The sequence below is a fragment of the Polypterus senegalus genome, chromosome 14, assembly GCF_016835505.1.
Source record: "Polypterus senegalus isolate Bchr_013 chromosome 14, ASM1683550v1, whole genome shotgun sequence".
NCBI lineage: Eukaryota > Metazoa > Chordata > Cladistia > Polypteriformes > Polypteridae > Polypterus > Polypterus senegalus.
In genome coordinates this window covers 139,091,756-139,119,164 of record NC_053167.1, presented here as the reverse complement: position 1 = coordinate 139,119,164, position 27,409 = coordinate 139,091,756, and the positions used below count along the sequence as shown (strand labels likewise).

Below are 27,409 nucleotides of genomic sequence, written 5' to 3'. Positions count from 1 at the left end.
ACACTATGCCCTCTACAGTTCACACTGGTTATAGTGTCAGGCGCTATATAAATTAAAGTTCTGAATGAGACAGGATTTAGCAGACAATAAACTGGGAAAACAAACAGGAGCATCAAAATACACAGAGAGCCAAAAATGACAAACAGGTCAAACAAAGAGCCCCCCTCCCCTAAAATACAAAGTGTAGTGGCCTTCATGTAAGGCGCTATATTAATCAAAGTTTTAGCAGATAGTAAACTGGACAAGTAAACAGGATGATCAAAATGTCCAGTTAGTGGTAAACGGTAAACAGAAGGTCCAACGCCTCACACTCTGGGCTCTGCAATGGGTGCTGTTCGTAGTGCCAGGTGATTTATAAATCAAAGTGCCAAAGAAGGCAGCATTTATCAGACAATAAGCTGGGCAGCCAAACAGGGGCATCAAAATGCCCAGTGAGTGATCAATGACAATCAGGTGGTCTAGCAGCTCTACATGGGGTGAAGTGGTTCTAGTGTAAGGCTCTATATTAATCAGTTCAGCAGGCAAGTGTGATGATTAAAATGGCCAGTTAATGATAAATGGCAAACTGATGGTCCAACGTTCCACACTATGCCCTCTACAGTTCACACTGGTTATAGTGTCAGGCGCTATATAAATTAAAGTTCTGAATGAGACAGGATTTAGCAGACAATAAACTGGGAAAACAAACAGGAGCATCAAAATACACAGAGAGCCAAAAATGACAAACAGGAGGTCCTGTGCCAACAAAGAGCCCCCCTCCCCTAAAATACAAAGTGTAGTGGCCTTCGTGTAAGGCGCTATATTAATCAAAGTTTTAGCAGATAGTAAACTGGACAAGTGAACAGGGTGATCAAAATGTCCAGTTAGAGGTAAATGGTAAACAGAAGGTCCATCGCCTCACACTCTCGGCTCTGCAATGGGTGCTGTTCATAGTGCCAGGCAACTTATAAATCAAAGTGCCAAAGAAGACAGCATTAAGCAGGTAATAAACTGAACATACAAACAGGGGCATCAGAATGCCCAGTGAGTGATAAATGACAAATAGGAGGTCCAGGGTGTAGTATTAGTAGTGTAGGAAGTGTAGTGTAGTGTCAAGCGCTGTATTAATCAAAGTACTGAAGATGATGGTGTAGCAGGAAAGGGAATTAAATTGGGAAAGCAAGCAGGAAAATCAAAATGGCCAGAGTAAATGAATCAAAAGGAAATAAAAGAAGAGCTGAGGGTCCGGAAGACCCCCCATTTAAACTCCTGGTTTAGGCAGGAAAAAGAAACATCCCGTCAGACAGCACAGTAGTATCATCAGACAGTAGTAGCATCTGAAAGAGTGAGCACATCCTCGTCTGAAGCTCAGCCCACACTGAATGGCTACTTCCTGTCAGACGGGCATTTAAGTGGCAGAGGAAGTGGAGGGGCGGGGCTTAGTGACAATGGTAAAGGGAAGTGATGTCAGAGATTTTTCCAGACGTTTCTCCACCATTGTAAAGGGAATGGAAATTGTGTCAGCGAGAGGGTCATTTCCCCGCATTACACTACGAGACCACGTCTGCAAGACACCCCCCTTAATGCGGTGGCAAACGGAAAGGCTCACATCCTATGGTCTGGCCTCTACAGCGTGTAGTGCTGGCAGTGTCGAGCGCTATATAATTCAAAGTACTGAAAAAGTCAGCACTTGGCAGACAGTAAGCTGGGAAATCTTCAAAGAATGTCCCATGAACAATAAGTGAAGATCCAGTATCCCACCTGCTGGTCGCTGCACTGTCTAGTGGTCTTAGTATCAGGCGCTAATATTAATCCCACAAGTCAGTCATATATCCTAACACAGGGTCACTGGGGTCTTCTGGAGCCAATCCCAGCCAACACAGGGGGCAAGGCAGGAACAAACCCCGGGGCATTGTGCCCACAAGTATTAAAAGAAAAACAGCATTTCCCACAGAGAACATAATTCAATCAAAATGCCCAAAGAAAGATATGTGGTGAACAAAAAAAGTGTACTGGTCTTATTGTGAGGCACTGTACTATTCCTACAATAATAATAATAATGCATTTTATTTATATAGCGCCTTTCCCATGCTGAAAAGCATAGCATTTAGCAGATTGTTAACTGGGTGGTCAAAATAATAAATGATAAATGGCAAACAGAATGCCCAGCATATAACACACTGGTTGTTATGGTGCCTGCTGGTCTTTGTGTCAGATGCTATAGTGGTTTGCATTTAGCAGGCAGCAACCTGGGCAATCATTGAGTCCCTCGATCTTCTAAACCCACTTTTTCAGTGCAGAGTCAAGGGGAAGCTGGAGCCGATCCCGGCGAGCACAGAACACAAGGCAGGAACAACACCTGGATGGGATGCCAGCCCATCACAGGGTAAGCACACACACACACACACACACACACACACACATAGGGGGCTGATTTAGCACCGCCAGCCCACCTAACCTGCATGTCTCTGGACCGTGGGAGGAAACCAGAGCACCTGGAGGGAACCCAAGCAGAGAAGGGGAGAACATGCAAACTCCACTATCACCGTGCCGCCCCATGCTGCCCTATTCAGTATGTCCAATCATTGAATGATAAATGATAACCGGGGGTCCAGTATCCCACCCGCTCGCCACTCCGCCACATACAGGTCCTAGCATCGGGCGCTATATTAATCCAAGTTTTGGAGAAAACAACATGTACCAGGCTGTAAATTGGAATGAGTGACAGTGAGCACAGGACCCAAATGAAAGGGGTCCGCTGCGATGAGGAGACACCCAGGATGTCAGACGCTCCATTAGTCCTTTAATCCTTTAATAAACATGGGGTGTGAAACCAAATCTGCATTCTGGGGGCCCAGTGGGGCCAACCTATGTGGAGGGGGCCAAGGCAACCCAGTTATGGGGGGTGTGTCCCGCAATAAACTGGCATCCAATTCAGGGACATCTTCTGCCTTGTGCTCAAAGGGTGCCAGGATGGGCCGCGGCTCCTTGTGAGTCTGTGCGGAATAAGTGGGTTGGAAAATGAATGGATAATGTGATTAGATTAGATAAGACAAACTTTAATAATCCCTGGAGCAAATTGAGATGCAATTTTAGCAGCAGAGACATAAAAAAAAACACAGTGTAGACCTCTCACGGGACAAATAATACACTAAATAAATAAAGGCATGTTGTACAAAAAATAGCAAAATAAACTTAGAGTACCAGTATTTCGTTAGGGATATCAAGAGGAAGCACTGAATGGCCGGATAGCAGTGGGCAGAAAAGACCCCCAGAGCCCCTTCTCAGGATGCTGTGGTGGAATGAGTCTGTGACTAAACGTCCTCCAAGGGAGTGCCTCCTGCAGAAGATGCAGAGCATTTTTCATAATGGCATCGAGTTTTGGTGCCATCCTTTTTTCCACAATTGCTTCCAGTGTGTCCAGGGTGGGTTCGCCCAATCATAGAGCGGGCTTTCCTGATAAGTTTGTTCAGGCATTGTGCATCTTTTGAGCTCAGGGTGCCTCCATGTAGAATAGCACCCTGGCTACTAGGGACTGGTAGAACTTCTCCAGTGGTCTGCTGACCCTTCTTGTCCAGCCCACCTGTGTTCCTGTGTTGTCAGACCAGTCCAGTTAGTTGTTTGTGTGGACCCCCAGGCACTTGTAGCTCTGCACTATTTCCACACCCTGAATGGTTTTTGGTCTTTTGGCACATCAGACTTCTGCCACCGGCTCTTTTGTCTCGCTCATGTTGAGCTGCAGATTGTTGTCCCAGCACCACAAGACAAAGATCTCCATAAGGCTCCAGTATTCCGACTCGCCTATTATAATGCACCCTATGATGGGGGAGAAATCTCAGAACTTCCGTAGATGGTGAGTACTGGTATTATACTGGTAGTCCAATGTGTAAATAGTGAACTGGGAGGAAGACACACCACCATGTTACACACCACTATGTCTGACGCCCAGTCACTAGGCCTCACAAATTTCTGATTGTTGGTCAGGTTGTCTGTGATCTAGAAGATACTGGGGACATTAACAGGCATGGTTTTATTCCACCAGTCGATGATGGCGGTAAAGGTGCTGGAAAAAAAAATCAAACAACACAATCCTGACTGTAGTGACTGGTGGTCTCTGAGAATGGCCAGCGACTCATTTCAAGAAGAATCCAGACTTGGGTCAGCTTTCCATAACTGAGTCAGACTGCAGACCTGCTGAGGAGCCAATCAAATTGCACTTGTCGGGTGATGTTCAGCCAACTTTCCAGGTTACACGACGCGCCCAGTCATTTGTGTCTTTCACCCCACGTTGTGCCAATCACGTCATTCTCATGAAACATCCTAACCGACCGCGCAAGTCAGGTTTGTGAGGAGGCTTCCCCGACGCGTGACTAATGACGACTTTAGAGTAGGCGTGTCTTAGAAGGGGGCGTGTCATATAGTGCGACTGTCCGAGACGCCGTCGTGCAACCAGGCTGTGTGACAAAAAACGAGCAATTCTATTGGCTGTTCAGCGCAACCCTGCATGTGGACTGCAGCTGGACCCTTCTCGCCTACGGAGTCGAAAAAAGTGAGCGCAGCTGATGTCACCTCGGAACCGAAAATGAGCGATACAAAGCGGGGCAGATGAGAACATGTGGCGTTGCACTGAAGCATGCAGCAGGGTGGCCGAGGAAGGTTTCAGCCGCAGAAACAGCCATTAGGGTGCCGTGTTCCTTGCTTTCCATTCCCGACAAAAACTTTTAAAAGTCATTTTAATTCTCATTTCACAAAACTATATGCGAAAAGTGAGAACTAAAATGGTGACCTGCTATGGACGTGCAGTCTAAGAACGGTGCCATGGAAAATGGACAACAGCTTTTATTTCTACGGGACGTTTTCATACAAATGATGGCGCTCAAAGTGCTTTACAAGATGAAGAAAGAAAAATGTAAAAATAAGATTAGGCAATACTAAATAACAAAGAATAAAGTAAGGTCTGATTCTGGGAGGACAGAAATATATATATATATATATATATATATATATATATATATATATATATATATATATATATATATATACATACAGTATATACTTTTTTTAAGTAAAACGATTTTATTTACTTTAGTTATAAATGCTCTAAAATCAAAAAATAAAATTTCTTTAACCACAATTTTCGTGATTATATGTGACTAAATAAAATCGTGGGGCGCACATAAATTAACTGATTCAAACAATTTTTGAAACTTGTTTAGCATGGTAGAGGATTACATTGTTGTTTCTTTTTTATATTCAAAGATGAAAGTAGATATTCTATTAATTGATTGAATGAATTAATTTATGTGCGCCACGCGATTTTATTTAGTCACATATAACCACGAAAATTGTGGTTAAAGAAAAAAATATTTTTTGCTTTTTAGTTAATTTAGGCGGCACGGTGGCGCAGTGGGTAGCGCTGCTGCCTCGCAGTTAGGAGACTCAAAGTGCGTCTTTACTCCTTACTAAGGAAAGGCTTTTTTATTCCTTTTTTAACCATGCACTGGTCTTAAACCCAACTCATTAAAAGTCATACATGTACCGAATATACAGGTGTTGTATATTCATCTATAATATCTATATGAAGGGCGGCATGGTGGCGCAGTGGGTAGTGGTGCTGCCTCGCAGCTAGGAGACGCGGGTTCGCTTCCAAGGTTCTCCCTGTATGGAGTTTGCATGTTCTCTCCGTGTCTGCGGTTTCCTCCCACAGTCCAAAGGTGCATTGGCGATCCTAAACTGTCCCTGGTGTGTGCGTGCCCTGCGGTGGGGTGGCGCCTTGTGTTGGCTGGGATTGGCTCCAGCAGACCCCCGTGACCCTTTAATTAGGATATAGCCGGTTGGATGATGGATGGATAGTTCATTTATAACTAAAGTAAAAAAAAATAATTTATTTTATTTTTTAGTTTTTAAATATTTTGCGAATAATTTTTCTTTAATCATTTTTCATGAACGGGAAGTTTATTTAAAAGTATTGCATAATATGTCTTCTTTGCAGAATTATTTGAATACTAAAAAGAATTATATTTTGGTCTCTGTTTTTCTGTTCAGGCTCTTATGGGATTAAGCTCGGTAGTTGCGGAAAAAAAATATCGACGACAGAACGTTAAGCTTACAAGAACACTTTCTCACCGTGATCATCACGGCTACTCCTTCTCAAGAATAAACAAGTAAAGTCGGCACGCGTATTTGTCGACTCCACTCGCTGGAAGAGGCAAATGGAGACAATCCGATGCGTCTGTCACTTGTATGCACCGATATCGCACTCTGTTCTCTCTCCGTCATTATTGTGTGTGCGTTAATTAGAATCGTATTGTCATCCATCCGTCCATTATCCAACCCACTATATCCTAACTACAGGGTCACGTGGGTCTGCTGGAGCCAATCCTAGCCAACACAGGGCGCAAGGCAGGAAACAAACCCCGGGCAGGGCACACACACACACACCAAGCACACACTAGGGCCAATTTAGGATCGCCAATGCAAACAAACCTCGGGCAGAGCGCCAAAAAGTCAATACTAAACACGTATGTAAAATATGAAGAAATTCGCTTCACCAAAAGTGGGTTTAAATCAGTTGAAAGATTTGACCCAGACAAACAAACAGACAGAGGAGTCAAGTTAAATAAAATCGTTTAACAAAAACTCTAAATGGACTGGAGAAAAAAAAATCTGCAGGGGTTCCGAGGCCACAAGACCACCCGGCCAGCCCCCCTACTGGGCATTCAACCTAACAGCAATGATCTCAATCAGTCCTCAGGGTTTCAGGCTTCACATGGAAGAATTTGATGATGATGATGATCATGTGGACTTCTGGCAATTCAATTGGAATTATGAGCAGACACTCATTTGAAGATCTAAGGTTACAATTTGGAGTGTAAGGTGACAGATGGATATAACTTAAATCATTATATTTGCAAAATCCAGCGTCCGCCTGTCCGCTTTTCATGAAAGACCTACTTAACAGATTTAGGTCGGTTTTTTTTCTCTATAATTTGCTTGAACATTCCGGTTGATTTTGCGACTTCTCTCCTTGCACTAAGAATCACAGTTCGCTTGCAGGAGTGATATATTCGCGCACACCAAGACAGACGATGCGGGCTGAGGGGAGGAGGAAGAGTGACGTCAGGAGTAAGAGCTGGGCGGGGCCATCCTCACTGTCCTGTTTCACTACTATGTGGGCGGAGCTTCGGGGCACGGATAGTACTGTATAATATCTATCCATCCATTATCCAACCCGCTATGTCCTAACTACAGGGCGTCTGCTGGAGCCAATCCCAGCCAACACTAGGCATAAGGCAGGAAACAAACCCTGGACAGGGCGCCAGCCCTCCGCAGGTCACGCACACACACCAAGCACTTACTAGGGACAATTTAAGATCGCCAAATCACCTAACCTGCATGTCTTTGGACTGTGGGAGGAAACCCACGCAGACGCAACATGCAAACTCCACACAGGGAAGACCTGGGAAGTGAACCCAGGCCTCTTTACTGCAAGGCAGCAGTGCTACCCACTGCGCCACCATGCCGCCCAGGTTTCATTTTTAATTACTAAATCTGCAAACCTTTGTGAAATCCTGGGTGATTTGAGTGTAGAATGAATTGAAATCTGCAACTCAATAAAGTGTGCAGAAAGTGAAGGGGGCTCAGTAGTTTCTCAGTCTGGTCCTTGTATAGGGGCGGGGCTACTGTGATGTCATCTCTGAAGGACCGCCCCCTCCTTTATTGTCTGGCAGATTCCTGTCATTGAGAGTTCCTTCAGTATTTGTACGTGTTGTATTCTTCCGATTCTTCTGCTTTTGTTGGACACTTTGCTTCATTTCTTGAATTTCGTATTTTTGCTTCATTTTGCCTCTTTTTTTTGGGGGGGGGGATTACTTTTAATTTTATTTGTATAATTCAGATACATTTTCCTGCCATTTATAAAGCCGATTTATCTTATTTCAGCGTTTCTCAACCTTTACGTATTTGCGACCCGAGTTTTCATAAGTTTTAATCGCGCCCCCTCTAACATTTTTTTTGAAATGTAGATGCATATTTTATAATACCTACTTAACTTTTATCGACATTTATCTAACTCTTTATTTATTGTTCTAGTATCAGAATGTAGTTTAAGTTAATTTGTTTTAGTTTCAACAGATTTTTTTTCACATTTTTGATTCTTGTTTTCTTTTTTCACATCTTCGCGCTCCCCTTTTTGTTAGTTCGCGCCCCCCTAGGGGGGCCCGCCCCACAGGTTGAGAACCACTGTCTTAGTTGTTATGACTTTATGGGTGATTGAGTGGAGATTGAGAGGCAAAAATGGCAAATTTCTCCAAACAATTAAACCTGCAATACAATAAAGTGTGCAGAATGTGAGGGGGTCTGAAGACTTTCATAACCCACTGTGAATCACTAATTCTCACAAATGATGCTTCATATTGTACTCTTGTATACTCCATAAAGCGTTTGCTGTGGAAGCCACTTTACAGCATGAAGATAGGAGAAAACTCGGTTAAAATTTTAAATTTGTGGTGTAGTGAATGACAGTTTTGGACCATAAAAGCTGTAGGCTCCAATCCCACTACTGACTGCTGTGTGACCCTGAGCAGGACACTTCACCTGCCTGTGCTCCAACTGCAGAAACAAAAAGAAATGTTGTAAGTTGCCTTGGGTAAAAACATCATCCAAATAATAATATAAATTATTATTATTATTATGTGTTTAAGAATACAATGTACACAATCAGCCCTTTAAAAAAAAAAACGCTAGTACAATAAATTGTTTATTGTATAACGACAACAATGTTTAAGTAATCAACTGTTATTTTTAAAAAATCAAACAGTTGTACATCAGGAAATGTACTGACTCTGTGAAGTGTAATGTACATGTTAGTTTATTATAAATGAAAATGAAAATTAGTGATTGAACCCATTTCCCAATCATTACTGTGACCAGTAGGGGGCACTGCAGCCTTCCCAATCTCAGACACCCCCACACAGACATTGTCTCAGGTTCAAATAAATGTTTAATTTCTCAACTAATTCCCTCACAATGAGGTACACTAAGCACGATACCTCTCTTCTCTTCTCCTCTCCTGTCCAGGTGAGCTTTGTCTTCATCCCTCCCGACTCTGACTCCCCAGAGGAGGCTGGATGAATCGCTTTTATGTCATACCCAGGAGTACTTCCGGTACCAGGGCATAGCCTGATGGAAACACTTCCAGGTCAGATGGGAGCCTCCTTAAATAGGGTGTCCCTCTTCCTGCAGCACTCTGTGGCAGCACCCAAAGACCCCAACAGGAATGTCACTCATGACTACAACTTCCATATATCCCTGCGGGCGTCCCTACTGGGTCCACGCCAGTGGAGCGCTGCCCTCTATTAGACTCGGGGGTGGAACTGCCCTGACTGTACCAACCTCCCTACATTATCCAATTGCTTCAGTCCTATCTCAGACCATGTTGTCGTTGCGTTATGGCATCCCAGCCAGGAAATATTCCATCCAGCACAGCACTCACATTACAAATACAGTAATCAGATATCCTTGAAAACCAAGATGCTTGTGAAAAATGCAAATGATGTTTTACAATTGTTTCCTAATTAAGAGATTATGAAAATAGCTGTGCTCTCTTGGGGTTTGAATAATGAAGCAGAAAAGGAAAAAAATGGCTTAGTACCACACATAAAATGGCATAGTACTACACAACATGCTGCTTGCTGTCAGATCTGTCCAGCTGTCAAACAGGAATGAAGACTTTACAGTTGGGTCGCCCCACTGTTTTCCACACCGGGTCAATTTCCACTGCACATCGGCACCCAATAAAGAAACGTCCACGCTGGTTTTGGGGTGTCCATAATGCCCATCTGCATGCTGAATTTGATAAACTTGTTGCCCGCTCGTCTAAATGACATTACTCGCAGTTTCTCCTTTATGTTGAGGCCATCTGTCCCAGTGTGCACGGCTAATATTTACGTCACTATGTGGGTGCCCGGATCCCCCTCCCCGTGTTGCTCAAAAACGTTCATCTGTCTCAGCTACAAGTCGGTCAAGGGCCGCTAGAGCCCAGTAAGTGCACAGGGTAGGCGAGCCATGTCCGGTATATGGAGTGGGGGTGATGGATCTGAATAAAACCGATTTCCGGGGATTGGGGAGGGTTCTCTTTGGAATCCAAGTCATAAGACCAAATGACCACAGATCTGTCCCGGTGGCTTTACAGGCGTGTCCTGAGCAACAGTGGCACCTTCAAATTCGGATGACAAGACCTGTCGCCTTTATTTAAAGCAGATAAAAGGGAAGACGTCTGCTGTCACTCCGTGCCCTTTTCTTCTCAAAAGACTCTTTTTCCCTTTGTCCCTCATAGTAACTAATTCGTCCAATCGTGCGGCGCCTGCTGATTTTCCAGCTTGTCGATTGGCTCTTCTACACCTCTCCCCTGACAAAAAAACGAGAAGACAAAAGACGCAAACTCCGACTTTGGCAACAGATCTCAAGTGTTGCTTGGCGTTCATTGGCTCGCTTAATTAGGCGCATGCGCATTGACGCCTGGCACCTAACCTTGGCCGAATCCCAAACATTGGACTGTACCACTGGTTTCGTTTTGCTAAGCAAATCGACTTGCCTGCAGGGTAACTGGGCCACGGAAGGCGGGGTTATCAGAGAGGTAGAGCGCGTGAGGTGTAAAGCCCGTTGAGGTTTATCCCTGAAATTATGTCCAGTAGACCAAGGGCAGAGGCCACTCATACCGTTGCCCACTTTCTTCCCAGCAACACCCCCTCTAGCTCTTCGGAAAATGGTCTAGCCCGAGATGATGTGAAAGGTTGCCTGCCCGCTTACATGCGCTCTTAAAATGACGGCTGCAGCGCGCGCGCCGCTAGAGAGAAGGCAAGTGTAGAGCTGGCGTCTACCCTTCCTTTTAAGCTTCCGCCGTCTACTTACTTCCTGGCTAGTTTTTTTGTTTTTAATTTATTGTTTTAATCAAAGTCATCTTCAGGATGCGCACGAAAAGCGGACTCGTTCCGTCGAGCGCTTGAGCGCTTCCTTGTTACTAATGCTTATTTATTCAGAAGCGGCCAGTCGGAGCTTCCAGACTGTTAAACTTCCGAGTCGCTCGTATGCGGCTCTGAGGCTCTAGTTCGCCGTTTTTTCCCCCCACCACGCACTTGCTCGTTTTCCCCCCACACTTTGCTTCGCTGCTGTTGGTGGGGTGGGGGGGCCAGGACCATGTATAATACCGTTTGGAATATGCAGAAAGAGGACAATGACTGGAGAGAAGTAACGATGCCCTACTCCACCGAGCTTATTTTTTACATCGAAATGGACCAGCCGCCAGGTACGGGAGCAGTTGCTTTTTCTTTCTTTTTTTTCACTTTTGTTGTGGTTTTATTTTAAACAGTGCTGTAAGAAGTGTGTGCGGGAGAGGAGGACTGGGGCGATTTTTTTAAATATATAATGTATTCATTTCTTCTGACTTTTACCCCAACCCCCGTAAAGCTGCGTCGAGTCGCCCGAACAGGGCAGACTCGGGAATCCGGGTGAAGGAGCGACTGTTACTGAGCTGTCCCACGGGCTTTGGTTCGCACCTTGAATACTTGCCTATGTGTCTTTGTGCGGTGAGCGCTCCATAATTCGTGATGCTCTACACGTTTGCATTCGCAAGTTGCTACTTAAGGATTGCGTAAAAGTGCTGTATGAGTTTACTGGTGTGATCGGCCTTGCGTGTTAACGCACATGCATGCGTCTGTCCCCTGGTATGCAAAATAAAAATGTGTATATATGGAATAAGCTGACCAAGGGTATCATCCAAATGTTGCGAATTCCCTCTGATCAATTGTGGCAGCCATCCACATTCCAGAGAAGACAAACGACTTGATAAGAAACTCCGCATCTTCCACCCATTCAACATACTTCTCTTGCTCACTGTGAATAAATTACTTTTAAAAGATGGTTGGATACAATCAGAGGTTCAAGTTGCACTTTGTTTGGGGGTGGGTGTCTGTCTTTATAATGTTTTATAATTACTCCTTAAACATCCACACATGTATGAATTCAAGCCTCTTTGTAGTGGCGTGGAAGTTTTTTATACTGTATTTGTATGTATATGTACATATGTACACGAATGCATATAGACGCTCTTTATTAGTGTGCATTTATTTCAGTGGGGTCAGGCGACTTTGGCTGTTTATCACCATGGGAACAGAAGCCTGTACAAAATGGTTTATAATGGCTTGCTGAACTTGCTGGATGTCGTTTTAATTTTAATAAACCTATGTGTGTGTGTGTGTATATATATATATATATATATATATATATATATATATATAATACACACACACTAATAGTTTCTGTCACTGTGTATAAAACAAAGCAAGCAATAAAGCTGCTGATTGTGTGCCTTTGATGTCACAACCTTTTGTAATCAATGATGTCAATAAAGATAAAAATCTAGAGTAGCTTTTTGTTCTTGCCTAAAATTCATACTTTAATTTTGTTCTTTGTTATCTTAGTGTGTGTGTATGTATATATATATATATATATATATATACACACACACACACACATTTTTTTTCGCACACTCTTAAGGGATGCAATCATGATCTGTAATTAAAAGAAAAGTAGTTCTCGAAATTAGACCCAGGATCCTTGTCTAGACTAGTCCTGTGAGAAATTTTAAATATGGGAATGCTCTAGAATATGAGACAGATGGGGGGAGCATCGCACATTAAAATGCAGCATTGCTTTTATTTGACTGCCACTAAATTTTAAGGAATCACTGTGTGGGGCGGTATGCATTTGAGGAATTGGTATGGACATTTTGAACATCTGATATGATTTGCCGACTTGTCTTTTGTGGTGTTCGCTAATCGGGTTTTTGTGACTTAATTTTTCGCTTTGTGTTTCTGCTGAAGCTGTTGCCATTCTTGTCCTCCTCACCCCCACCTTTGTTCCCCTTCCCAAATGAAAGGCTCCCTGTCATAGGTGGTTTACAAATGCAGGTAGGCCGCCAAAGACATGTTGTCAGATTTGAGTAGTTTTGAAAATATATTTGTAAATAATTAAATATATCCTTACTTGAAAAAGGAATGTGGCAATCATTAATTTTGCGTTTTTTTTTAACTTGGTGTTTTTTTTTTTTGTTTTTCCCCCATTCAGGTTTGATCCAAACCATACTGGCTGCTACATCAAATGAGCGGTCTTCCATGCTCCCATCTGCATGAATTTTTAGTTATGTCCTGAAATTTCCAAATGGATAACTGATTCATCATTTAATGTCCCTTATTTTAGTTTTGTTCTTTCTAGTATTTTAAAACAGCCAAGTAGCTCACATTTGTCGCAGGAAGAAGTAATGAGTGTACAGAAGTGAAATTAATCTTTGTTTTGTATGGTGCCTTTCTTAGCATAACAAGCACATTTTGCAACGCACTTAACAAAGAAACGTAGTAGCTCTGTAAACTAGCAGTCATTTTGGTAGAGTAAGGCACAGTGCACATTTTGATATCCTCTGTTTGTATCCATCGTTAAGTTCACTTTGCTTATGCCTAGAATTGCACTTTTTTAATATGGCTTCCCAGCAAGCTCCATCCCAAGGCACTTGATCAACCTACCATTTTGCAGATACTGCATGAAACTGAAATTATTCTCGCACAAACTGGATTGGAGTGTGGTGGTGTGTCTGATTCCAGTCCCTACCCTACCTCTTAGTGTCTGCAGTTTTCCAAGGTGGATGTGTTGTAGGTGAGTAGAATGTGACCATGACTGTTGACTTGGCAGGCAACTGAGATTGCTGATGGCTGCTCTTCACGCAATTTTCAAGTCTAGACACAGCTGAATGGCATCTCCCGACATTTTAGATTGCAAAGACCAACCGATTTGAGAAGCCATGTTGACGACCTCAAGCTGAGGGTGGTCCCATTTTGGATGGCAAATTTCATAATTTAATTTGGTTTATTTTTAACAAGTGCACTTTTTTTTTATCAGCATAGCTTGCTTTTGAATAACTGAAGTATTAACGAATAAATGCAACAAACCAAAAACATGCCATTCAAACTTTATTGGTATAAACTACCCAGTAGATGTGCATATTTCTGAATTCATTTTCTGTTCCATTCTGTCTTTAAACAGTACCTTTTGGGTGACCAAACGGTTTCACTTGGATAGAACGATGTCTGAAAACCTGTTCGTCGTATGTGGTGACGCATCCGCTCCGAGGCAGGTCAAGGCAGTCCTTTGCTTAATGTTCATGTTTGTAGCGTCCTGCGGTTTACGGAGGATTTAGTGAAAACGGTCATTCGGGCTTTCTTGCTTATGCCCCATAATTTAAAATGAGTGTGATCCTTTGATCAAGAATCTGATCTTGTAATATCTATGCCGAGTAGCCATCATGGACTCGGAGGTTTGCAAATGAAGCTGTTTTATAAATCGCTTTTAATAGAAGCCAATGGTCACCGACATAAGATGCACTTGAAGCAATACATAACAAGTCACAATAAGGAGAAGTTGTAGTGTTGCATAATATGTCTTGTCAGACGTTGAAAAGCCTCGGTACGCGGCTCTTGTTGTATTATTTATTTGCTTTGTAATGCTGCAGCTTTGTGCTATTGCGTTGGTGTGATACCAAATCCTGTCGCATATTCTGGCTTCAGTTTATCATTTTTTTTTTTTTTAATAAGTTTGAGAAAGTAGCCACATAGCAGTATCAATTGAGCAAAATAAAGCACAAGTCACTTTTTTTTTTTTTTTTTTTTTTGGGGTCAAGCTTGTAGTACTCTGTTGGCAAATATGATAGGAAAAAGTATTTCTAGAATGCAGCATATGCAGTTCATATCTGCACTGGCAATCGGAAGGTTGCCGGTTCCATTTCCGTAAATGCCAAAAGGGACTCTGCTCTGTTGGGCCTTTGAGCAAGGTCCTTAACCTGCAATTGCTGAGCGCTTTGAGTAGTGAGAAAAGCACTATATAAATGCAAAGAATACTGTATGTTTTTTGCAAGTATTCTACATTTATACACAAGTTACAGTACTATATTTGAAATCTTATGATGGAATATTCAGCAACCTTTACGATTTTTGCCAGGCATTTGAGAGTGAAAGCGAATACTGGGTTACCCTTAGGGATTTTTCATTTGTCGATGTATATCCAAATTCAAAACCCCACCACCACCCTGGAGGGGGAAGTGGTTATTTTTGTAATTGAAAGTTCTTTTAGTGCCACTTATTATAGGGTATATCTCCGATTAATCCTTGAGAAAAGTCATGTCAAATGACTTTTCTGCGACATGCTGGCTGTAGGCAAGTACCCCATGATCGGGAGCTTTTTTGGAAAATAGGGCCCCATTGCTGTTTTTTTTAAAAAAAAAAAAATCACATTATTTAGAGTTTAAGTGTAAATAGCCATTCATTCCATTTTTGACATTTTGATTATTAAACTTGATTTGCATGTCAAGTTAATTGGGAGTTGTATTTTTGGACACATCAGCTTCAACTGCATACGACTGATGGTAGGTAATACTAAGTAAACTAGATACTTCTGATGAAACTTTAAATACTTTTTCACCTGTTCCAAGGGCTTTGTGATGGGTTATATGAAAGGGAAATTGTAAAGGAAAATTGTGCACCTTAGTGGTCCTCCAAGTGCTTGGATACTAATTTGATTCCTAATTGTGTCGGTGCCTTCCCCCATGTTCACATGCGCTTCCTTTTGCGTGATTAACTTGTAAAATGACTTTTCTGTGCTCCAGGATGGGAGACAACAGAGCATTTATGGGAGTTATACTGGTGCACCCACCTGTGTTCATTTAAACATTATATGGCTGATAGACTTTCAGGTGAACATAATCCTGAAACTTGACGTGGCAGCAATGCATTCTGGGAAAAATATTTTTGTCGGGTAGTTTATTTGCCACATTTTATTTGAAAGTTCACACTTACGTTTAAATTGATTTATTATAATTTATCTCTCTTAAAACAATCTAGTTTTGTGAGCTTGTGAGATGGACCTGTGCTCCCTTTAATTTGAATCCTAATTTGCACCTGTTACTACCCAGGCTTGTTCCAGATTTCTTTGACTCTCAAGTGCGAGAGAATGGACTTGGTTAGATGCAAACTTGCTGTCATTTTTAAGCTTCCTATGCTTAACTCGTATTCACTTTTACGGTTAAAACCTTTTAAAGCGTGTCAGTTAACCAGCGACTCCATTTGCTCGGCGAATGTCAGTTGATGTCACTAGCATGACTGGTTCCTACACTACAGACTTGGTTGCGTTTCCCCCTAACTTTGGTCCGAACAATGCAGGTTTTAAAGGGGGACAGATTGATAATTGTGTTTTTTTTATTTATTTTTTTTTAATTGCGCCCCCACTTAAAGATTGTCACTCTTGTCACATGCAAAACGTTTAGCGTTCCTTTACTGTCACTGACACTTTGCAGTACTTAAGGCACAAAGGCATATCTGATAAAATCTTTAATATCGGAGCAGCATTTGTGTTAAGGGCAACCGTTATGTGCAAAGTACAATGCTGAGTCATATATCATGCCTCCTTTGGAAGGCTGGAGCGTTAGCTTTGTGACATCTGGGCAGAATGGGCAGCGCTCTGCTGTGAAGGGTGGGCTACCTCGCTCTGCTTGGGCTTGCTTTAAAGGTGGAGGTGAGGAGAATGAAGGGATTTCCTTCCGACAACCTGCTTGTCCCAGCAAAAATCAGAGTGAAGAAAATGGATGAGAAGTAGGATAATAAGCATTCCCAACCTTTGGGAACGCTGCTTCCTTTTTTTTTTTTTAAGGAAAAGGGGGGTGATGGGTGAGTGGCGTGGGGCAGGCAGGCATGTGTGCATATGTGTGTGAGGAAGATGAACTCCTGCAGATGTTCATTAGAATATTTATTACAGTGAAATTGAAATCTGAAAGGGATTTGGCATCCGTTAGGAGCTTGGAATAGAGGGGCTGAGCGCCTCATCCACAGTGCAGACAATTGCAATTATGTTTTGTTATGGGGGGGTTTCTTCACACTCCTGAGCAATGTGCGTTAGCTGTGGAGATGAACTGAATAGCACACGGTTGTGAGGGTCAAATTAGGGAACACAGGGAGTGGAGATTGCATTTCTGACGCTGTGATTGGCGCACTCTTCAAAAGGTTCAGGGTCAAATTCCATTAGCACAACACTATGTAAAAGATCATACGGGATCAAAACCAACTGCTGCCACGCTACAGATTGTTCTGGATTCAGACTCTCTTCCATTACTGCACTCTGCAAATGTTGCAGAGCTCAATCCTACATCTGCCAAACTAAGCAAAACACTTTCAGAGTCCCATTGCTCCCACTCCAGGGGATTTTGGGATGTCATTAACTCCCACTGCAGATGTTCCTTGGAGATGGTTACAGGGGACCCCATCTTATCACATTGTATGAACTGTATGTTTTCTATGACTGTTATACCATTGTTGCACATATTGTCTCCACCGTGCCGTCCCGAGTGTTGAAGAGTTTACATTTTATTGCAGCCAATTTGCAAATTGCAGCGAGTTCAGCTTCTACTAGAAACTCCCTTCAAAAAATTGTTCTGGTTAAAATCCTGTGATTGCCATGCCAGTAAAAATCTGAGCTGATGTTTCAATACTGCCCCAGGCCTAAGTTTGGATCCCATCTCTGGCATGCTATATAGAACAAATCATGGGCCGAAATCTCGCTTCTACCACAATGCAAGAGATGTTGAGCCTAATCCTAATGGTAGAGCAGTTAGCAGAATGTGTGTCCATTCCCCTAGCTACCAAACTAGGAAAAATGAGCAGTTTAATCCAACCACTTCCAATGCGTGGCAGATGACTGTTTCTTCGGATCCCTCCACAGTCAAACTGCAGAATCAAATCCCATTGGTACGCAGTGAAGAAGTTCATGGTCTCAAGTCGTATGGATACCAAATGGCCTGACGCTGTTGGTTCAGAGCGAACTCCTGCCACGCTTGTCGGTCACATTGTATTTTTTAGCCAACCCTTTATGTAACCCCAGTACTCCCATTACTTTAAGGGTGAAGGTCCGTAAATTCTATGCTAGTGACCAGAGAGCTGCAACTTTTATGCGTCTTTGTGGTTTCTCACTGCAAATGGTGCTATATGAAATTTCCATGGATGGACTCCACACCTACTCCTTGTATGAATTTACTACTACAATTAAAATGTCAAATCTTTTGATGTCCAACCCTTCCGGCAGTTCATATAATAAAAATACGTTTTACATTAAATTTACTCGGCCGTGCTTTTATCCAAATCAGCTTACAAAAGAGATCGTTGTAATTGACTAAACAGTCAGACAAGTGGACAAAATTGAGTGTGCTAAACTTCCCCCTCAGGGGCAAGTAAAGTTTCATCATCGTCGTCATCCTCATCATCAAGCTGTAAACCAAACAGAACAAAACAAGACTAGTTATTCTTTCTTAGCAAGCACCTAGACCATCATCAATTAGGCAGATAATTTTTATTTATGTAGCGTCTTTCATACACTCAAGGACACGTTACAATTCAATAAACTCATTAACAAGACAGTAGAAATTACATACAAGTAAGTTAATAATACTCACTGAAGGGATGTGTTTTTAACAGGAGTTTGAAATGAATAATAGATTTTTCCTTACGAAGGCTGAGAGGAAGAGCATTCCAAATTTTAGGGGCCATCACACTGAAAGCTCTACCGCCCATAGTTACTAACCTGTATTTAGGTACATTGAGTAAGTTAGCATCCAATATAATAATAATAGATCTTCACAGAGCACGAGTCTTCAAATGCTTCTTAAACACGTTGAGAGACTCAGCCTTTTGGAACAAGGTAGGCAACTCGATCCACCAGCTTTTATAGCTCTATACATGAAGCGAGTCTGGATTGAGATTTGGTGCCATGTGGAGGTGGTATTACCAGACGCTGTTCATTAGCATTGCTGAGTGGGCGAGAAGGCGCACAGGACCAATTTTTATTTATATAGCATCTTTTCTCTGCTCAATGCAGTTTAAGACATTTGTAAAGGATACAAAATGAAAAAAGCAAAAAGATTAAATAACACTGCATACACCTTAAACGTTTAAGCACAAATGGTCCTGGACTCATGGTTTGGAACATCCACATGACTGCTATCCATCAGAAGTTCTGAGGTAATGCTACCCTCTAATCATGACACTGGAAAACTGCCCCTCTGAACACACGAAAGTGACCATTCAGTCCGTTTCATAAACCGGCTTTATCCTGAGCAGGACTGGGTGGGGGGGCGCAAACCCGCATACACATACTAAGACTGATTTAGCTTTTCCAACTATGACCTTGTAAACCTATATCAAACATGAAATCCTACTAAAAAGAAACGCAGGAAGCAGAAAGTTGTGACTTAGCATTTGAAACAGGAATCAAAATACAAAGTGCTAATAGAAAGCGTTGAATAAATACCCTCGTTTGTGATGCCCGCTGTTGTCGGGTCCCAGCGCTACGAGTTTTAGATACTGTATGTTCTTTTTTGAAAATGCATCTGTTTGCATGGCTTAACCAAGCCTTCCTGTGGAGGTTGTGCTAATGGGAGTCTTTGAGTTTTGAGACCCTGGGGAGAGGCTGCTCTGTTGCTGGTGATATGGTGACATCGGCGGGGACCAAATGGCTAAGTCACTTGGCATGTCTTGGCCTTTTTCTGCTGTCGTAAGGAAACTGAAGAGCTTGGTTGAAGCCAGTGTGGCCACTTTATACTTAGTGTTCAAGTGAATCCGTCTGTAGCATGGAATAAATCCCAGACTCTAGGGGTTTTTGTTGGGGGTTTGGGGCTGTATAGGTCCTCCCACTGCCCCTCCCACTCTTGCATGTGGTTGGAGTTAACTTGCTGGCATCTCCTGACACTTCAGCGTATGAGAAACATGCACCTTCTGATTGGCTGTGACTCTGTCTCCATTGAGAGATTAGTTCTGCTCGGGCTGTCTGATTTAGGATTTTTTTCCCCTTTTCTGCAGTCTGAGATGTGGGGGGTTGGGTGTTTTTGGGGCGGGGGGGGGGGGGGGAGTACTTTGGGTGTAACGAGGGTAACTAGCAATTGCTGCGTTTCCTACACAAGGAGAGAAGGAAGCTGGTCAGTGCAAATGTGGCCTTGGAGCAGCCGTGCATGTAGAAGGAGGAGCTCGCAGGACTTTTATGATGCACAGTAGGCGGTCAGAGGAGCCCCCGGGGGCGTGTGGTGGCAGCGCACCCTGTAAGTGTAAGACATTCATGCATCTTCTGTGTTACGTGTACTGTGGAGCACCACAGCTCGTAAGTGGCGGACTTTCCTGCTCCTTTCTGCTCTTAAATGTTAAATTTTTCAGAGTTTAAACAAATTGAGACTTGTGAGTTGGCAAGCAACAGCAACAGGGCTGCAGCAGAGTTTCCGCTTGTTGTGAACGTGAGCTTTCAGTGTAGCCTGTCCATGAAAAGCAGAGAGCTTTCTTTTTTTTTTTTTTTTGATTCTGGACCTTGTTTGTTTTATTGGGGGTGGATATCGGAGTACTGGGCACCTTCTGGCATGGCTAACACAGCAGAAATTGACACTTTACCCACAGGTAATGTAGAGGTTGAGATGAACTCTTTGTGAATGAAGCCTGACATTTTGAGTTTAGGTGAATGGATTGGATTTGTTTCTCAGCTGTTGGCCATGAACATTCTTGAGTTACTTGTTCGCCTACAGGAACCTAACTGTGTGTGCCAGAGTGTGGGCATTGAATCAAGTTAGGGGCCTGTCTCTGTTGCCTTTTTTCGTAATTATTATTTTATTTAAAAGGAGACAAACACTCGCAAAGTGGCTGCGGTAGCCCCTGTCCGCTCTGAACGCAGCTGGCTGGAGGAGTGTTGCTCACTTTAACAAGACACCCAGTGGTATTGATTGCTGGCTCCTCCTCCATAAAGCCGAGAATAAGCAACCGCTTGTGAAGAATAGCGACGTGATGTGACGTGACATGCCACGACTGGCTGCCGCTGACACTTGCAAGCCTGGACTTGTCGTGACGGATTACAAAGCAGACGGCACACAGTGTTGGGGGGTGGGTGCATCGCTCTATCTATGCAAGTATGGAAGAGCAATTGCCTCTTCTGCCTGCCCTCAATCCTCTACTGTCATTTCATCTCTTGCGTGCCGAGTTACAGAACAGTGTAATGCTGCCATCTCCTTTCTTTCCTGCAACTTGTTGGGGCTTTAGTTTTATTTTGAGTTCTGTACGTCTCCATGCTAGATCTATTCCAGTGTGTGGCACCAATGTTCTTCTCCAGCAGTCAGTCTTTTCATTACAGCAGCTCTACCTGAGTGGTAACTCATGGTTCACTTTAAACGCAAAACTTTAAAATGGATATTTAAGATTCTTATCTTGGTGTTAGAAGTGTGCAGAGGGTCTGTAGTAAACCTTCTCAGTTTGATTAAATTTTGGCAATGTTGAATAGAGAGAAAGTAGTAATGAATGAGTATGTGTTCACACTCTTGGAAGCTTGTTGGCAGGTTTTTTTGTCAATTGGGTGAAGGTGATTGGCAGAATAAGCCAAATCAAGATTCTGTTTTGCCTCTAACACCATTGGGATAATGTGGAAGCTGCCACCATTTGTTACCTTAAACTGAATTAAAATAGATCTTTTAGTGTTTAGTCGTGCATTAGTGCAGCGATTAGTGATGCTACCTGATGGGTTCAGCCACTTTGTGAGCTTGGCAGATTATCCCTTTGTCTGTATGGGTTATACACTTGCTTATTAACTTAATTTAAAACCTTAAATTGGCATAGTTGGATCATCAGCCTGGCAATTCAGGGCACCAGTCCTATGCCCAGTGCTGCCAGTATTGCTTCTAACACCACCTCATGTGTTTTAACTGTAAGCAGGGTTCCAAATGTTCAGGTCAGGTCTCGTTTGGGAGCATGCACTGGCACAATGTGATGCCACGCCCACCTCCTGATGAAACCACTAAGGATCTTAGTTGGCAATGACACAGGCAGACATGCCATCCAGTCCCTCCCTCTAGAAATGACCATCTATGTTCCACAGCCAAGCGTTAACGTGGGCATTCCCCTTGGCCTGGTCCAGCTGCTCAGGTTCTCAACAATGCAGATCCAGCAAGCCGGTCACCCTCTGGGAATCGTGCCACCTGGCCATAGTGCCATAACTGATGTTCCCTCACAATGCATGTAGTGTGCCTCATTTGGGACTCAGTGTGCGACTGAGATAGAGATAGAGATAGAGATAGATAGATATATATATATATATATATATATATATATATATATATATATATATATATATATATATATATAATATGAAAATCTTGAGACAAGACTATTACCAAGAGATTTTTTCCAAGTCCTGCGATACAAGACTATTGCTATGACAATTAATAAATCACAGGGACAAACATTTTGAAAAAGTCTGTTTATTAGAGAGAAACGATATTCACACACGGGCAGTTATACGTTGTCAAGATGCAAGTCCAAAGACGGAATCAAAATTCAATGTGATAGTGACAAATTTAATTCCAAATATTGTTTTTACTAAAGTTTTACGGTAAAAGTGCAAGTTTTAAAAGTATTTGCATGTTCATTTCAAAGCCAAACAGAACGAAAACGTACAACGCAGCGAATACCTCTAACGCATGAAACATAATTTTCTTTCAATTTATTACGTTTCTACTATTTTTTTATTATGGTTAATTTCTCGCTGTAATGTAAAATAGTTCAATTATGCATATGTAACAACTCCCATGAAAATAACAATCTGTTTAAGTTGTACATCTGCTTTCCCATATACAAATGGCATTGTGTGTGTATGTATATGTGTGTCTAAATAAATAATATAGCAGTACTGTGACAGGTTTCCTTTAAAGCTATTACTGATTCAAAAGGAAATAATTTTGGTGGCAATTATAAAGTGTTTAAAAATTTTACGTTTGTAATGCCAACAGGGTGGGCCACGGTGGTATCCCAATCATTGCAGTTCAATCCCCTCCACCTGTTGTGTTACCCTTACTGAATCACATGACCCGTGGGAGTCTTTTTATAATAATGTGTATTTCAGTTCCACCGCCAGTAAAAAGAAGCTAAATGAAGTAAGGTTTGCTTGAAAAGCGTTCGTATTTTAGTGGTTTTAGTGTCCGAAAGGCAGAGCAAGCGTTAATTACATCTTTTATTTTTGTTTATAATTGACATTCTTTATTAGAACTGGCACAGAGATGGGAGTGAGTTCCTCTTGGCTAATCATCCATTTTGCTCCACACTTAGTCTAGTGAGGTGTCTTGGGGGTACTGCATTCCATCTGCATTGGACGGAAGAACAAATTCAGCCCCACACAAGGCGAGAGTCCGTCACTGTGCAAGCTTCCTCATCCTCCTTTAATTGTTGTCTCCAAACTGAAGTGAAATCCTGCGTTTTTTGGTATGTAGGAGGTGCAGACTCTTCAGCGACCAAGCCAGGATTTGAGGTGAGGTATCAGAGCCATCTTCTGCATCAGTGTGCTGCCCGGTCTAGCTTTGGTAATACATTTGTCAATCTGTTGTTTTCACCTGCTTTCATTTTATCACAGACAGTACACCTGTTTGATTCCAATTCAATAGCGATAGCAGAATTAAGTACAACGTGAGGAGTAACCATGGACAAAGTTCCAGCTTTTTGGAGGGCACATACCTACATCACTCACACTTGGGCCATTTTAGTCTCCCCTTTTTACTTAATGTACATGTCAGAGTTTATACTAAGATGCTCACACAGCTTCATTTACTCATTTTAGACTGTTTCTTGAAGTGTATGCTTTTATTTTGCAACCAGGAAACCCCAAAATGTGATGCTAATGATGTAGCAGCATTGTATATCGTGATGCTCTTGGCTTCCTGCTGCTTGTGGAGCAAGATGATTTTGGCTTTTCTTTACCATCCTTTGATATTTTTTTTATATAACAGCAGATTCTTTCTCAGTTTTTTATTATAAAAATGGATTTACAGAATTTTAGCTGTGTGTCCTACTATTGTGCTCCTTCAATTTAATATATAGAAGTGACATTAGTTGGCATATACATCAGTTGGCATATACATCAATAAAGATATCTGTCTTCACAACTGCATTGATAAAATAATTTATTATACCCTCGAGGTGAAATTTCAATGCAGCTAATATTTTACTGTTGGTGTCTTGATGAAGTGCAAGTTGTTATCCTCAATTATCAATTTGCAAAACAAGACAGAATTACATATGGTCTCAGTAAAGCAACTGTGGAATTTTTGTGTGACTAAAATTTGGGTTTGAATAAATGTAATCTCAGGACTACATTTTGAAAAGGGACCCTGGTTAAGGGCAAGATTACTAAACCTCAGTTTTTTTTATTTTTTTTAAATATATTTAAATATATACATTAAGTAAATTTAATGCATCACGGTCATTACATTAAATAGGTTATAAGAGTGGTATTTGAATATACATTATTTGCAGTAATGCCATCATTTGGGGTGTGCAAAACTGTTGTGCATAACTGGATTTCTTGAGTCAGTCTTTATATTAATTCCTTGCTTCTTGACATCCTGCCGTTCTAATTATTAGGTTGGTTGGCTGGCTTGCTTGAAAAATGTAAACTTGAAGAAATCATTTTAAAAATGCTAAAGCTATAGATAACTCCAAGCAGAGTATCACACGGTTACATGGCTCCTAATAGTGGGGCTGTAAACTGTTATGAGATTTTTCAGGTAAGGAATGTGGAACTTTAAGGTGTGTTTGTGAGGACCTTCACTTCTTGACTTGACATTATGGGTGCAGTAGGTGGGTAGGAATTGCCAATCTTAAGTTTAGAAGCATGGCGGGTTTTCTTCAACACATTTGAAGGAGCCTTAAAACAATGCTACAGAATCAGCTCCTTCATTACGTGCTAAATGGCAGGTGTTTTCCAGGGTGCATTGCTGCCGGGCTTATTGTTTGTGGCCAGTCTGTCTATGTGAGGACGTGTAATGGAGAGAGAGATATGAGACTGGTGTCCAATTTAAGTGTGAAATGTCTAATACATGTGATCACGTGTTTCTTTGCAAATTCCAAACGTTTTGATAACTTAGTAGTGGCACAGATAGTGTTATTGATGAGGGCCAATTCCTCTGCTCTGTTCCTTTCCCAACTTCTTGGCTTTATTGCGTTTTGTTGTTTTGATATTGCAGCATTCAGCAGTGGCACTTTTTTTTTTTTTTTTTTGGATGGAAATCCATATCACAGCGACCAGAAAAAGGGCACATTGTGCAGCCCTAATATGATGTCAGTAGTTATTTTAGGTAAAGAAGACAGAAATGTCGAGGTCAGGCATTTCTACTCGCTGATCATGGTGCTGGAAAGTGGCGATGTATTGGCAAGGATGAATTTCAATGTATGCTCTACATATGACATCAAAAGTTTATAAGTAATAAAGCTGTTCACGTGATATGAAAGTTTTGCTTCAGATGATGTAGCAGGTTAGGATTCTCCTCCTTTGCAATGGTAGATAAGGCACTCCTCAGAGGAAGAGTGCAGCCCTTTGTGAATTGCTGTAATGTACTTGTTGAGAGTCCCGTATGTCCACGGCAATTGAACAAGAACCTGTCATGTTTAGGGCATCTTGGGTCCTACAGGTGCTTTACAGATGTTCCCATATTTCTGCAGTTGGACTCACCTGGCAGGAGAAGCAAAATATTTGTTGTCCTCTATTGAATCTGTAAGCTTATGCTTTAATGGGTCAAACTTTATGTAGCACATTTTGATAATAAATAACCACCCTATAATGCTTTACAATTAGTTACTGTATAATTATAGTCCAGTGGGGTTTTTGCCTTGCCATTAGGGGGCCACACTGCCTGTAGTGAGGCTAATCTACTCAGGGTCCTAGTGACTGCCAACACCTTAGCCAATAGCAGGTAAGCAGCCACTAAAAACACTGAATTGCCCTCAGTCCAGTTTGTTCAGCCAGCCTTATAATGGTGGCAAGTCCAAGGCCCTGCCCCTGCTTTTAAGAAATGCCTCCCAACACACCAGCATTCACAGGCTGACTTGCTTATTAAACCAGCAGAGTTAGTGCTGCTTCCTGGTATTAAGAGCCCCAGGTTTGCGTTCCTGAGGATTTCTCTATTGGCGGGCAGCTTAGCTATTAGCTAAACAAATGTAGTGAAAGATCTCCTCTCGTTGGTCAAATTTCTTAATGTTCTTACCACAGCATAAATCATAATGTAATATTAGTTGATATTCTGTAAGAATGAAGCCAACAGATGGAACCCAGACTTGCGTTAAGCCTAACTTGGTGCCTTCTTGTATGTGCCCAAGTGAGTTTTAAGCAGGTCACATTCCCTTAGACTGAGCTCCATTTTATGGCCTTTTGTCATCCCAGGTTGTCTTGCTTTTTTTTTTTTTTCTCTCCCAAACACTACAATCCACTATTCGACATTCGGTGTGGTCAATCTGTTTGGCCTGGTTAGGTGTAAGCAGTTCAGGTTACATGGTAATTAATTAATCATTACTCATGCATTGTTGCTTAAGTCAGGTTAGCTAAAGGGTCATGGCCAGTGTGACCGCAAGTAGGGCACTGTAAAACCGTTAGGATGGAAGCATAAACTACCCCTCGCTCTGTGATTCCAATTTGCAGTGGATGCTGCATTGTGCCAACACTTTCATCTGTTTTGGAGGCACCTGCCCTTTTGGGTGTGATGCATGAGGGTATGTCACCAATCTCAATGGATCCTATGTCCTTTACGGAGCTGCTGCCTGTCCCATTTTGAAGTGCGGTCACGTTGGCATCAGAGGAGTTAAAGATGATTGGCTTATTTTATTATTTGAGAAAACAAACCGAGGAGCGCTATGGCAGGCTTGGTGTGGGATTGGCCCTTGCAATTTCAAGTGCACAGCAACAGTGTCTGGGTCGGCCTTTGGGTTAGTTTGGCTTGGCAGCCCAGGCCGGGATTTTCTTGGCGAGTTAGAACACAAGGGTTACTGTGCGCACTGCCGGCTTTTTCCACGTTGCCAGCAACTTTTAAAGCCTTGCACCTGGAGCGGTGCCTTTCATCTCAAACAGGGCCGCACCTTTGTAAATGGGAAGTGGGCTGATGAAACGTCGTCTCATATTGGCCTCTGTGGACTTCTGTTATATCGTGCCGCCCTTGCCTCCTGCAGCAGTAGAACACCTTTTGCTGCTTCTTTGCACAAATCACCGTGCAGGAAAGCATCCGTGGGGGAAAATCCAGCTTTAACCTGTTGTGCTGTGTGTTGTGCTCTCTCATTCTTGTTGCTCTCCCATTGGAGACGCTCCACTCCACAGCTGTATCCCAAACTGGAGTTTGTTATTCTGCCTGACTGGTAAGTTTCTATCTTTCTAAATTGGCACTGCAGTGGCTTGCTCGCTGTGTATTTTTGTTAATGAGCACTTGTAATTTTTTGGATGCTGTCTTGCACCTTTATATCTGGTTGGTTTCTATGCTGAGAACTTTAGTTTTTAATTTTGGTACTGT

At 42.3% G+C, this 27,409-nt stretch overlaps 1 protein-coding gene across 5 annotated transcripts in view; it reads left to right on the top strand.

The window, feature by feature from the left end:
• Nucleotides 1–27,409, top strand: part of pik3r3b (phosphoinositide-3-kinase, regulatory subunit 3b (gamma)) — a 165,108-nt gene that overhangs the window by 118,124 nt on the left and 19,575 nt on the right. The window contains exon 1 of one of the 5 annotated variants that reach the window (XM_039734463.1): nt 10,659–11,284. The exons of 2 other annotated variants lie outside the window; for them this stretch is intronic. In XM_039734463.1, the coding sequence (XP_039590397.1) occupies nt 11,176–11,284 (109 nt within the window). In that variant the 5' untranslated portion in view covers nt 10,659–11,175. Of the gene's footprint in view, nt 1–10,658; nt 11,285–20,074; nt 20,159–27,142; nt 27,258–27,409 lie in introns of those variants that run through there. 2 more of the 5 variants (XM_039734464.1, XM_039734465.1) reach the window with 2 other exon arrangements.